General features: G+C 51.4%; 1 protein-coding gene across 3 annotated transcripts in view; it reads right to left on the bottom strand.

The window, feature by feature from the left end:
- Wnk2 (WNK lysine deficient protein kinase 2) overlaps positions 1-14,352 on the bottom strand; it is a 118,333-nt gene that overhangs the window by 13,109 nt on the left and 90,872 nt on the right. For 2 of the 3 annotated variants that reach the window (XM_013026389.1, XM_013026388.1), the window contains exons 20-26: positions 13,399-14,228; positions 12,864-12,945; positions 10,576-10,664; positions 9,804-10,477; positions 6,921-7,135; positions 5,747-5,917; positions 4,811-4,909 (exon numbers count right to left, since the gene is read on the bottom strand). In XM_013026389.1, the coding sequence (XP_012881843.1) occupies positions 4,811-4,909; positions 5,747-5,917; positions 6,921-7,135; positions 9,804-10,477; positions 10,576-10,664; positions 12,864-12,945; positions 13,399-14,228 (2,160 nt within the window). The remainder of the gene's footprint in view (positions 1-4,810; positions 4,910-5,746; positions 5,918-6,920; positions 7,136-9,803; positions 10,478-10,575; positions 10,665-12,863; positions 12,946-13,398; positions 14,229-14,352) is intronic. The other variant, XM_013026390.1, reaches the window with a different exon arrangement.

Here is a 14,352-nt window from a genome sequence, read left to right on the forward strand (position 1 = left end):
TCCTGACCCACATGGCCATGTTAGATGTAGATAGTTATACCCTCCATGGCCTTCCTGGACTCCAGCCTCAGTTGACCAGAGCCCATACAGTTCCTCTATACCACTCAGAACAGATCCCTTGACACTAATTTCATGCTGCTTTTGGGTAGCACTGGTGCTACCCTTAGAGAGCAGCTGCCTCTTGGCAGGGAGCATGCGCTGGATAGCCCTGTGCATCTTTGATCTCTCCCAATCCACGTCCTACTGCATCTCTGACCTGGCCTGGGTCCTGCTCTTCACATGTCCACCAGGGAGCATCTGTCAGACAAGCTGCCACCACTTGACACTGTCACGATGGACATCCATGGGCTCCTCTCACCCAGGGAAACAATGGCAGTGGACAAGACCACCCAGAGGAGAAGCTCCTCCTTTGATTTTAAGCAGGCTCACCCTGGTCTCCTGGAGTGCTGGTTTGTCCCTGTAGTGGAGTGAGGCCCCTACCCTGCTCTACCTGGGGTTGTACTCTGGCCCAAACCAGATGCTGCTCTTGCATTGGCAGCTTGCTCTATCCACAGCACCAGCACCCACCACCGTTCAAACCCTTCCCTAGTGGCAAGGTGGATGTCTAAAGCCTGATAGATTTGAAGTCTCGGATGACTGACAAGGACAGATGGCCTAAAAAGTAGGTCAGGCCTGAAGCAATTCTTCACATTTGCCTTTTATATCTCAGTGTTCAAATATTGATAATGTTCACAAGAACATCAGACACATCATCATTCACACAGACGCGGACCTGCAGGGTCAGCCCCGATGTTAAGCAGCTCAGGCCTAGTCCCCTCTAGCTGGTCCAAGCAGCTCTTCCTCGTTCTCCCTTCTCCCCCTCCCTCAGAATCTCTGATGGGTCAGCACTGCCTAACAGCAGCACTGGCTCCCTGTTCTGCCATCCAAGGCCAAACATCCTACGGGCTCTCTGTATATTGAGCAACCACCTCCTCAAGCTGAAAAGATAGCCAAGAACTGTCCACAAAGCATTAATGGAGAAATGAGGATGAACCTTGGTTCTGCCCAAGGTGGTATGGAGACATTTTTACTTGGCTCTAGAGCCCACATGTCTGCTCTGGCAGCCCTTGGTGGTGAGTCACACTGGCCCTTGGTGTGGGTAGCACCAAGAGGGTGGGGGCTAGATAGCATTGTGGGTGGAAGCTCCTTTCCTCATGTCCTCTGCTGGGAGCCTTGTTGGACTCCCAATGTCTCCCAGGGAAAGAGAATATTCCAAGGTAGTAGAAGGCCAAGAGGGACACAAGTCCCTGTTCCAGACCTGATGTAGCTAAGGAACAGTACAAGGACAATATAACCTACTGTATCCTGTGTGCAGAACAAGGCCTGGAAGGTGTCCATGCCTTCCTGTTCAGTGGGGAAAACAGAGGCAGCAGCTCAGTGGACGATGGCCATAGCTTTTGACCAACAGAACCACTAGATTCTGTCTCAGGTTCTGTATCTATACATCTCATCTCTGTGGGCACTGACTTTAGGGTGTCTTCTCTGCCTCCCATAAAGAGAGGCTTGTACATGAGAAGCCAGATGTGAATCTGAGCCAGGGGCCTTGCTCAAACTCGAGGTAGGGTTATAAATTATAGAGTCCTCACTCCCTGGGGAGCTATCTATCCCTGGTCCCTCCTCTGGGGCTTAGTCCTACCTCTAGAGCCACTTGCTGCTCTAACTCCAGACAGGGCTACAACCTGCCCGGCCTGGGGCCATTTTTCCTTCTCTAACTTCATGGAGGCCCAGATCTTTCTGTACATCAAAACAATGTAAAGTCAGGTGCCAGTTGCTCAAGTCAGTAATCCCAGCTACTCAGGATACTGAAATCTGAGGATCGCTGCAGTTCGAAGCCGGCCTGGGTAGGAAAGTCTGTGAGACTTATCTCTGGTTAACCACCAAAAAGCCTGAAATAGAGCTGTGGCTCAAATGATAAAGTACCAGTCTTGAGCACAAACACTCAGGAACAGTGTCTAGGCCCTAAGTTTAAGCCTGAGGCCTGGAACCAAAAAATAAAAACAAAAAAAAAATTAAGGCATCTTTTTTCTTGAGCTGTCTTCCATGAGATAGAGGTGCCGTATACCAAGATTATGAACTAAGACTTTCTCTAGGCTTTACCAAGTGGCTTTGTCCTGTCACTTCCAACCTCACACCCCACAGCTATGCATTAGTGAATATAAGCCAGCATCTTCCCAGGCATCTGGTCAACTGCCACTGGGCCAAGGGCTTTCTCTATTCCTGGTTCCAAGTTTGGCTTAATCTTATCACTTCATGTGCTCATGAAGTTTTGAATTTCCCTCCAGCCCTTGACTCAGTCCTCATAGACCTCTAAGTGCTGCTTTCTCTGGGGGTCTCTCCTGCAGTTTACTCAGGAACCAGAAGATGAAGGGATAGCTCATTAAGAAGCCTAGACCCTAAAGCCCAGACACTATGGGCATATAGGACAGGAGAGCCTTTCTGGATAAATTGTGTGTGTGTGTGTGTGTGTGTTGTGTGTGTGTGTTGTGTGTGTGTGTGTGTGTGTGTTGGGACTGGAGAAGTGGCCTGGAGCTAGGACAGGAGAGCCTTTCTGGATAAATTCCGTGTGTGTGTGTGTGTATGTGTGTGCGTGCGTGCATGTGTGTGTGTGTGTGTGTGTGTTGGGACTGGAGAAGTGGCTTGGTAGCTGGGCCATCATTTTCCTATTTATGAACTATACAGCAAGAGGTACCCGGAGCAGATGCCTACCTGAACTCTACGGGAAGAGCCACTTGAGAGAATGGGGAAGAGGTGTTACAGTATTACCTGAACACAGCCAACCCTGGCCCAAAAGGGATGGGGCTGTGAAATCACAAATCCACAGAGTTTGCAAGGTCCTGGTAGTGGCACACACCACATTCAAAGCCACCCAGCCAAGTCTACATAGATATTCCTTTCTTCTGGATTTTAATTTTTTATTTTTTTTGAAATCTTGGACTAATAATTCAGAGTAAAACAACCAAAAACTCTAAAAGCACAACATTGGGTAGAGGAACAGTGCCGATCTCAGAGACATAATTGAGCTATGGTTGGTTGGTGAACTACTTGATCCAGGTGCCATGGAAAGTCACCATGTATTCTGCTCGGGTTCCTATGACCAGCCTTTCTGAGGATGGAAGACACCCTGATACCCAGGTGCTCTTATCCCTGGTAACAAACTCCAGCAATGAGCTGCATGCACACCAGGGACAGCAAGAGAGTCATTTGGCAAGCAGAGGCCACAATGAGGCTGGAGGACAGGGACAGGCTTGGCCTGCTGCAAAGATGAGGGATGCACAGAGGCAGTCCTTCTAACCTTTTCCCATCTTCAACTCAGCAACTGGCCAGAAGCCACACAGATGCACCACAATCAGACATCACTGTGGCCCCAATGAAACAGACTATTAAACAGATTAGAAACCACTGAGAAGTCCTCAGCATTTTCACGTGGCCTTGTGCCCTTGACTGGCCTTGCCTGGAGACTGATGACGCATGTGGGCCTCTGATGAGGAGAGCAGGGAATGGCAATGGTCACCTACTAAAGACATGGCCTCTGGGTCCCCACAAGGACAATGTATCTTTATTGTACAAGCAAAAAGTCACATGCCCCAAACCAGCATCTCCAATCCAACTGTCAAAAAGCTCTAGTTTTCCTTTAAAAAGACAAAAAATAAAACAACCCCTAAAACTAAAAACCCTCTAAAAATCCACAGCTTTTGATTCATTTGCCAATTGTTGGGAGGGTTAAAAACAAAATGCACAATGGTGGGCGGCCTCAAGCAGGTGTGCACTCCTGGGTACTGGGGCACACAGCCCAGAGTATCTGAGGAAGGCAGGAAGTGGGTGGTTGTGATTTGGTAGAGGTTTGAGGAGTTGCTCACTGACTTCATTTCTGAGAGGTCACATGGGGTCAGAGGAAAACACACCAAGCAGGGTGCTCCAGCTGGGTGGGAGAGAACAAGGGACCAGGCAGGATGTAGGTTTCAAAGGAATTGCCGCAGGAGGCAAGTGTTAAGTGTCATCTTTTGGAGTTGGAGTAAGCAAAGGGTGTGAAGAGATCACAGAGGAAGCAGGACCTTCCTGCATGGTGCCAGAAGGGTCTGGGGAGCATGTTCTTGGGTCTGCAGTACTGGGGATATCAGGGCCTTTTGCATGCTTGGCAAGGGCTCTGCCACCAAGCTATATCTTCAGCCCCTGGAACACATTCTTAGCATCTCCGCATGCAGGGAATGGGCTGGGTGTTGGGCCTTGGCCTCCAGCATAGAGGTTACACCCTCTGGGGACCTTTCCAGCTGTATTGACCCACTATATGTGGGTCTTCAGAGTTAGGCATGTGTGCAACACACTGTGCACATAGAGAAGGTTGGGGTCGCCTTTTTGTTGTCACTGGAACTGGGGACGAGCAGACATGTAGAGTGGCCACAGTTGCAACAGAAAAGAAAACTACATTCAACATAAGAAAAACGAAATAAATGAGGTGATGGGAGGGATGCAGAATGCCCTGGCCTGCGGTGGGGGTAGAGGGGCCGTGGCAGAGGCAGGCGTGCTGCTGCACATGCTTTTGGTGCCCAGACGCAGCCAAGAGCATACACACAGCTGTCTGGGGCTGGGGTGACTGTGGGCAGTGGTATTCAACAGGAAGGGCTCTGGGGTCCACCTTTCATATGGAGGAAGTGACTTCAAGGAATGGGGGGAGGCATCCTATGAAATGCATGAGAAGTAATGAAGACAGGGGATGGGGAGGGGAGAAACCAAGGGCTGGGAGGTGGGAAAATACAAAAGAACAAATACAGACAGATGGACACAGATACGGGTCCACTGAGGAATCGAGCACGAGGCTTGCTACTAGACTTATAGGCCCCTCTCTCAGACGTTGGGTGGTAAACCGTCCAGCCTGCAAATGAATATAAAGGGAAGAAAACAGAGAGACACTTATCAAGTATAGGTTGCTGCGATTCCTTCTCCACACCAACAGCCATAACAGCCTGTAACTTAACATCCACGGCTCCATCTAGCCCAGCCCGAGCACCAAAGCCACTGACCATGGAATGGGAGGAGGCAACAGTAGGAGCAGAAGAAAAGCGGCTCGGAGGGGAGGGGTGGGTGGGGTGGGGCGGGGCACCTGGATCAGTCACCATGATTTCTCTGGACAGAGATGGTGAGGACAGGAGAACGCCTTATGGAGCAGCTGCTGCCGTCCACAGCAGCGTTGATGAGACAGCATTTCCTCCTCAGGGCCAAACTCCCAGCTTGAGAGCTGAGCCCTTGTCCCCAGCCGTCCCCTGTGGACTCTGGAAGGACCTGGTGGGTGTTTAGCACCATCAGGCTCCACTGCAGGGATGTGGGTGGGGCAGGGCAGCCAGTGCCTAAGGAATGGGCACCATGGAACAGAGCAAGATGCCAGGTCCCATCCCCTTCCCAGTCATCGGGTTGACCCCTCCCAGTCTTGGCCACTTCCTGAGACCCACTCTAGCAAAAGCCACCACCTGCCTCTGAGCCGCTTACTCTAAGACCTGGTGATGGTAGCACAATTACATTCTTTGTATCCAAAGATTAAGTCTTTTTTTTTCCTTATCTTCCTCTCTTTTTTTTTCTTTTTCTTTTAAACAAAGCTGCTTAGCAGCCTTGGCTGTGGCTCTAGCCCCCTCCACACAATCAGGTGAGCTCCTGGGACACCATTGAGCCCTACGTGGCTGGCACATGCTTGGAGACAAGGCAAGCTGGAAATCACCTTGGCCACGAGCTCCGCCTCCGTCACTGGCTAAGCCGGAGCAGATGTCTGTGGAAAGGGAGGCTCGGACGGAGCAGGGCTGCTGGGTCTGAACTGCCTTGGCGCACGGGTGCGTGCTGGCGTGGGCAGGGTCCTTAGCGGGAGGGCCTCTGCTGGAGTCAGACAAGTGACCTGGGCGGGGGGGAGAAGAGGGGACAGGCACCATGAGGTGCCGCCAGGCAAGGGAGGGTGAGGGTTGGGGATGCTCCCTGCTCTTTGCTGGGTGACCTTGGGGGAAGCTGAGTCTCCTGCAGTCAACAAATGAATGGCCAATCTCCTGGATGGGAGTGTTGGGAAAGATGAAAGGAAGTGCCCCATCCCTACCAACCCCAATGCCATGCTGGACCTATGCTATCCAAATAAGTGACAAGGAGACACACACATGAGTTTAAAGTAGCCTATGCACTGTAATGAGTCTCCTTTTAGCTTTGTCAAACCTTTACAATTGTGGTCAGGGAGTGCTTTGCGTTAAACACCTTGCCGCCTAGCATGCCTAGGGGTTCATAGGATCTCCACACTGGAATACTAGGACTCTTAGCCCTGTACACCCTGAGGTGCTGCTTGAGAGGCCTCAAAGGAATCCTCGACATACAAGGACACTCCCTAGAGCCAGGCCACTACAGCACTAGGGCCTAGGTTCTGGACATCATCATTGTGAGGCCTGAAGGGCATGCTTATCCTATCCTTGCTCCCAAAAGCAGCTGCCTGAAACCCAGTGAGCAGGCCAACTGACCTATGCCTGAGAAATGAGATCAGAGGAAGCAGCCACCTTCTGTCCTAGTTAGTGTCCTACAGAGAGGAGCAGGAAAGGAGAGTGGCCTTGGGCTTCCCCGGCATACCTGCAGCCCAGAGGTGGCTAAAGGTATGTACCCTTTCATTCAGGGTTGAGGTCTGGCTCCATGCAGGCCCTGCCTACACACAGGCTCTGCATGGAGCATAAAGGCTGGGGGCCTCCTTGGGCCTTCAGTAACTTCCCAGCTCCAATGAAAGGGGATCCAGAAAGAAGAAAACCTCAAACAGTCTTCCAGGTCTGGGAGTATTGCACCTACACAGATCCTGCTTCCCAGGTTCACTCAGGGGTTCCCCCAGCCACTCCTGATAAAGCCCCAGTGCAGCCCTCCACCCAGCAGCCGACCTGTGCTGGAAGCCACGACCTTGAGCTGCTGCACCAGGGGGTTCAATAGCTTGCCAGCCTTCAGCTTGCTCTTGCTGGTCTTCCTCCGGCGGCCTGTGGGGGGCGCCGTGTGGAAGAAGCCCACATTGGGTGGAAGTGGCTTGCCCAGGCGTCGGTATAGAGCCTCGATCTCCTCCTTCTGCTGGCTCTGCAGCTCTGAGATCTCCTTCAGGTGCCTGGAGGAGGGGAAGAGAGGGAGCAGGGCGGATGGGCTTCCCCTGCAGGAGGGGCCTGGCTGTGTGAGGAGAGGTAGAAGCCTTGCCTGAGTCTCTACCTGAGCTATTCAGAAGGGCTTTCAAAGGCACACTTACATTTAAGACAGGGATAACACCCAATGGCAGGGGAGTCAAAGGGTTTTAAATTTTCAGTGATGACTTCTGTGTTGTCTCACAGCCGGGGAGGCATGGAAAACCCCATGCACAGGCTTATGTCTGCAATTAAAGCCATATGTACTAGCACAAGAAAATGAGCTGGTTCTTGAAGCTGAGCGGCTACCTCATTTTATCAGGATCCTGAGTTGTAACTGCTCTGTGCAAATCAATGGAGTGAGTGGGAAAGGTAACTCAGGGGCAGGACATGTTGCTATTGACCTAGCTGGATATCATCCCATTGGTCTACTGAAGAGGGCTCTGGTTGGGGTTATGACATGGGTGGAATGCAAGTGGATCACTAGTGGTGAGCAAGGGTGATCTCTAGGACTGCCAGAAGACAGTGGTCTCTCAATGGCCTCCCTGGGGAGGGAGCTGTGCTTCCTTTCTCACCACGCTCCTCCACCTCACACTGAGCTTCCAGACACTAACACCGGCACCTGCAGGGCTCCAGCTGCTCCAACAAGAGGGTCATGGTCCTTTCTGCTCCCCATCCTCAGCCTATATTCACCTTTTAGACTGGGAAAATGGGTAGTTTTCATGGTAAAAAAAAAAAAGGAGAAAGCAAGTCCTATATTTACCTTCTGTGTCTTCAACAGCTGCGAACTTAAGTTTTATAAATACGACTTTCTTTAGCTAGTAAAGAAAATCAGTAAGTAAAAGGAAAAAAACACCACCAAGTGGATTTTTCCCCTACAAATTAAGAAGGGGAGACAGAAAACTTCCATTTGCATCAGATTCTCTTTGGAAAGGGAGTAGGTTTCCAAACCTACTGGGTCAGTCCTCTTCTGCAGGACTTCACGACAGGTTTATGCCAAGGCTTGAAGTTTGTGGCCCCAAACTGTTCTTCCTCATTGGCTTCACTTTGGGGCTGCCCCTGGGTTCAGGCTGTCCTGGCCTGCTCTCCACAGGGCTCAAGGGTCCTGGTGGTACAGAACTCCTAATGTATGTGTTCTAACAAGGTGCCCAGGGGGTTCTGATGCAAGAGCAGTTTGAGAACAACTGGCTGAATCCTGTCAGATATCATTAAGTCCCTTCCATTCTGAATTGAGGTTCAAATTCTTCCCTATTCTTTCTAAAAGATCACACCTTTCCATTCTGCTCCCTGCCCCTACCAGACTCTGTTTCTCCCTTTCTTGGGTTCCCTTCTTTTCTGATGCTTCCTAGACGCCTCCTTCCTTTCCCCTCGGTGATTAGGCACCATACTGTCTCTAGGCTCCACCCGTCTCCAGTCTCACTATATCTAGCCCATCTGTAGGCTCTACTCCTTTTCTAGGTTTCACCCCACTTCTGGGCCCTGTCCTTTATTTCTACATCTTAGTCAGTTCTAGGACCCTTCTCATGGTATCTGCCCCTCTCACCTAGAGTACAGGTTCTTAATGCCTCCTTCAGTTTCACGCACTGATGTTCTCCCATCCAAACTGACCCTCTCCAAGGATCCCTTGGAGAGGGACAGCCAGACTGTGGCCTAGCTACGCTCCCCAGGGGACAGTCCCACTGAAAGACTATGCCTCGGAGTCCTCATCCCTTTGTGCCCAAAGATTCTTAGTGGTGTCTACAATGGTCTTCTCCACCTTCTTACTGCAGTGCAGGCTTTGCTGATTCTTCCTAGCAGTATAACCACTGGGACTGCATTCTTGAACCCCTCTAGGAACAGCAGCCCTTCATCACCCTGCCCTTCTGCCTTTTTGCCTTTCGTGGCTACAGCTTGCCCCTCTTTGGCCCTGGCTTTGGCTCCTGTGGACACTTACGTGTCTTCCATGTCTTCTACCCTCTGTGCACTAGGACCTGCAAAAATGTGATTTCTGAATCCACTCAGAGAGCACTCAGCAAGCAATCTGCTCTTAGCCACTGGTGTGCTACTGGCTGGTGCATATGCTAGAAGCTGCCCTCTCAGGCTCCTATGCCAACAACCCCAAAGGAAAGGATATCTCAGATGGCAACTAGAGGGACAGAATGAATTGCTGAATGAGTTAGAGAGAAAGAGAAGCAGAGATAAAATGACAGAGACCAGATACAAATGGCAAAGAGACAGAAGTAGAGGGGGTGGCTAGGACGGTCCCTTTGTCATGTCTCATGAACACGCTGAGATGTCTTCCCTGAGGGTGACAAAGGAAGAAGCAGACTATGAAGGCGAGGAGTGGCCCTGCCCAGTGACAGGAAAGATGCTGATTGGGAGATGGTCCCACAGGTAACCACAGTGACAGGTTTAAGCAGGCTTTATCACTGACCCGTCTCCCTCAACATTACATGCAAGTGTGTACTGCCTCTCCAGGATATTAATTCCATCCAATAGTTTGTAGGGCCCAGAGTAGACAAAGGAAAGCTCACCACCACTACCACCACCACCACCAACAACCACCACCACCACGTCCACTAACTACAACCACCAAACCACCACCAAGTCCGCTAACCATAACCACCACCTCCACCATCATAACCACCACCTCCACCACACCATGACACCATCACATACTTCTCCCGCAAACTGCGCAGCTCCTTCTTGATGTCTGCATCCTCAAACTCTGAGTCATTGTCGCTGCTGATGTAGGATGACTGGGAGTGGAAGGAGGTGACGCTGATGGTGGGGACCTTCACGCCCACCCTACTGGGTGTCTCGGGGCCCAGTGAGCCAGCCCTCGAGGACCTGTGCAGGAAGGCAGTGGCCTTCTTGACGAAGTCACTGGCCACACCTCCACCACCAGGGAGGGAGGACTGCTTCTGCACGGGAGGCCTCCTCCTCGGGCATTCGTCCCCAGAGTCACTGGATGCGGGCTCGCCCACACCAACCTCAATGGAGGAGGCCGTCTGCACCCGTCGCACTGCCAGCTTCATGTCGGGGCTGGAGGGAACCTCATCCAAGTAGACGTCAGGTGGGGCAGAATACCTCAGGCTTTGGGGGGAGGCCAGGGTCCACTCGTCCTGTGTACTAACCACTGAGAAGCGGCCCACGGTTTTGGCTGGTGAGCTGTTGTCCTGCTGCCCTGGCCGCTTCCGGGGGGACCCTGCGGCCCGAGCTCCATGAGCCTGGCTGCCCTCTGTGAATGTTCCCAGGCACCTCTTCATGGGCTCTACCAAGGCTTCCCTGGGGACCCTGCCATTCTTGTCTGTGGGATCCGTGTGTGCAGGGCTGGCAGAAATAGGGGCATCCTTGGGAAACAAGTGGAAATAAAGAGATGCCCTGAGAACACAACCTGAAGCAAACCTTCCCAGCCAGCTGAGATTCCTGTTAAAAAGGTCACCCTTACCTGGGGGGCACTGGGTGCTGCAGGTGAATCTGAAGCCACTGGTCCTCCATCACTGTCACAGCCCAGTGTGTTGCTGGAAGATGATTCTGCTGTAGGGACATGGACAAGATCACCAGAAGGGGAAGAGACAGATGGTTGCTAGCTGAGAGACCCGTGTTGAGCGACCTGGGAACAACGCTGGTTGGCCAGGAAGCAAGAGTTGGTGTTCTAAGGGGCTGAAAATAGTGATGCCCTCATCTCATGGCATCTTGTACATGCCACTTCACAGAAGGCATCTACAAACCTGGCGAAGGGAAGAGGCATTATTAGCCTCTAGTGCTCCAGGCCTCTGCACATCTGATAGAATGGCTCACACCCCATTTCTCTAGCTGCCTCTGGCTTAGGAGGCTCTCACTGAGCACACAGTAAGGCAAGTTCTACCCTCCTCCTATGGAGTTAGGGATTGTCCACTGTACTACAGCTGCCCCCGTGCTCTCCATGTAGAGGTAGAGAAACCTATGTTCTGCCAAGATCCATTTAGATATTCCTAGCACCATTCACAGGCCATACAAAGTTATCAACACAGGCAGCCAAGCCAAGAAGTATACATGTCTGTCCTGTAAGTAATTTCTTGACCTATGTAGCCTTCAGGCTGAATGTTCCCCACCTTAAAGTAGGGCCAGTATGGTTATGCAAAGAGGTTATAATTCCATATATCAGGTTATGAGTACAGTGCATCTCAATCAATGTCATCTCTTCTATCATCCTCACCCATTTTCTCCCTTATAGTATGTTTTTGACCATCTTCCTGCTGTTGCCATGAAAAGCCAATGAGGTAAGTTCAAATAGCTGATCACACCTTGGGTGGAGACCCTACCCAGGTCAAGACCTCCACATGCAAAAAAAAAAAAAATCATGAGCAGGCTGGGGCAGGAACTATGTCAACATGCTGTATGGGAAGGATCTAATGCAGAGGAATAGAGATTTCTCCTGGAAATACACACACACAGACACACACACACAGACACAGACACACACACACACACACACACACACACACACGTACATCTGCACTGCATACCCCATGTAGAAATATATTTCCAAGGAGATGAAATCTAGTCTCTATCATGTATCCCCAAACTATGGGCAACACAGGACTGTCCTCACCCCTGTGAGTGATGTCATACACCAATCTGTGAATACCTTGAGGACTGAGGTACTCAAATAACTGCATTTCTTCTATCTGTTTGCCAGAAAAGTTTACCTGTTCATCTGATGTTGAGTCAGCCTGGAGCTCTCTGCTCATGAGTTCTGTATTCTGAGAAGAGTGTGGGTTTTGGAGTGTAAGGTATATCATTTGCAGGCTACCCAAGCTCAGTTTTTTCATCTGTCAAAGGATCCCTGGGATGCCTCTTACACTGTGAAGCCAGCCCCAGATGGAGTGACAGGAGAGCTGATAGGTAGCAAGGCAGAGGCTGATCCTGCTTCTGCCCTGTCCTTCTCCCCAATGCTTTTCTAAGTGTAGTGTCTAGAAACCAACACAGTTCCTGGGTGGGCAGGTAGAGTAGGATGGTTCCTTTCAATCTACAAAAGCAGCCTGGACCCTCAAGGGCCATAAGCTGCCAATACACACTGAGGTTTCCATTTCTAAACTCAGCTACAACCCTGTCCTTATCTTGCCTTATCTTGCCCTAAGAAATTCCAGGCTGAGAAAGAAACTGCACTTCTGAAGGTAGACAGCTCCCTTAGGATGGAGACTCAGGTATTGAATCATAAAGCAAGAAATTAAAGCAGAAGAGTCCTTCCCACCTACTCGCCTGAAGTGCATAGCAGCTAGTACCATGAAGGAACTCAGCAGGCCTTGGACCATTTCAATAGCATAGCTCTGGGAGCTGAAGAAACAGCCCTACGCCATGCTTGAGCCAAAATAACTATGATGTAACTTTGCTGAAGCAGCTCAGGGGCCTGGGATGTCCTCTGTTTAGCCATTTGTCATCTGAGAGCTTGGGAACCAGAGAAATGCTCTGTACAATATCCCAGCACCCTTCCCCTCCTCCTAGCTCTGATTGCAGCTTTCATCTGTTTCCACAGATAGGATTTCTGTCCTTGGAGTGTGAGAGAGGTTCCTTTAAGATTAGTTTTGGCAGACAATGAAGTGTCTAAGTCCTTCCCTCTCTAGAAGCTATATCTTTTTATCTGGAAAAGATCATTTTATCCTGTAATGCATGAAGGGTAAGGGTGTAAATGCAGGAGGTCTGGGCCCAGGAAGACTGGTAGCACAGGGTTAGGTGTGATCTTGAGCCTGTTACCTGTTATTGATGAAGATGCACCCTGTTCCCGCTCTCCATCTGCTGGGGTCCATCCTGCAGGAGCTGTTTCTGACTTTTCCAACTAGAAGAAGAATCCACAAAAAAGGGAAGAATTGCGAGCTTGGCCAGTCAACATCTCAGTAGCATATTTCTTTCCTTTTTTTTTTCCCCTTAGGTCTAAGATCAGGGCTTGAACTCAGTACTTACATCCCCTTTCAATCACTGAATAGTGCTTTATCAACTGAGCTGCACTTCCAACCCCCCCCACCCACTAGCTTAATTGCAAATCTGTTTCCTCCTGTATCTGGAGCCATCCTCAGTCTGCCCTTACCATGAGACAATTGGACTGTGTTGCCTGGAGCCACTCTGCCCCCCTCCCCCCTTCCCGTTCCCCTCCCCACATAGCTAGACAGAGGCCACTTATGCATGAGTGGGTCACCCAGAGGGCCATACGGGCCCTGGGGGAGGGCAGCTCTGCATAGCTAGGATTCCTGCCCACATTAAGTCCCAGTCTAGGGTGAGCCCAGCCACTCACTGAGGGTTGGGGCAGTTGGGTAAGCCCAGGATCTCCTCCAAAGACCTCTCCATGAGGTGGGTCTCCTCTCAGGGGCTCCAAGGTGAAGTCTCTATCACACACCTCCATGGGAGTCCCAGCAGAAGCTGAGGAGGTGGGCACATGCTCCTGGTAGAGCAAGGTCCTCAGTTTCTCATCCAGGCTCTTGATGGTGCTGTCCACAAAGCCCATCCTGGGGGGTGGCCCTTCCCCATCTGACTCCAGGGCTGAGGGTGGTGGTGGAGGAGCAGTGGGCCCCAAGGGGGGGCTGGGAAGCTGGGGGACAGCCAGGGTGATGGCCCCCACTGTGGAAGGCAGCAGGGATGGTGGCTGACCCACAGCAGGCTGCAGTACCCCGCTTGGTGGGCTGGGCTCCAGTGCTGAAGCAGGAAGGGGATCCTTTGGGGCGCTGACCTCCCTAGATGAAGCAGGCTCCCCCAAAACTGTAGGACAGCAGGAGGTCTCTGTAGCTAGAGTATAAGGTCCTCTGTCTGTGCTAAGGGGCTGTGGAGCGTGTTGAGCATGGTGAATCTCAGCCAGTGGCTTGGGTGTCTCACGCTCATTGGCTCTCCTCTGAGGGGTCCCTGGGCCCCCTGCCTGAACAGCAGTCCCTGGTGCTGGCTCTGGTGTGGCGCTGGCGGCTGGTGCTGCTGTGTCTTGGAGTGCAGTAGTCGTGGGAGGGGAGGATGGTGCCAAGGAGGCTGATGCCCCGCTGGAAGGGTCACTGGGGCCTGCCTGGCTCAGGAGCTGCTGAGCAGCTGGGAAGCCAGGTTTTTCCTTCAAGGACAGCTGGTCTGTGTAGGGCGCTGTGTCTAGAAGAAACGGGGAAAATGCTTTTGTATCCACCTACTCCAGTCCTACTCACATGAATCCTTCCCTGCCAGGAATGATGTCTTTCTTCTACCATAACCTGGCTGTGGCCCAGTACACTGGTTC

This window comes from Dipodomys ordii, unplaced genomic scaffold (assembly GCF_000151885.1).
Source record: "Dipodomys ordii isolate 6190 unplaced genomic scaffold, Dord_2.0 Scaffold93, whole genome shotgun sequence".
NCBI lineage: Eukaryota > Metazoa > Chordata > Mammalia > Rodentia > Heteromyidae > Dipodomys > Dipodomys ordii.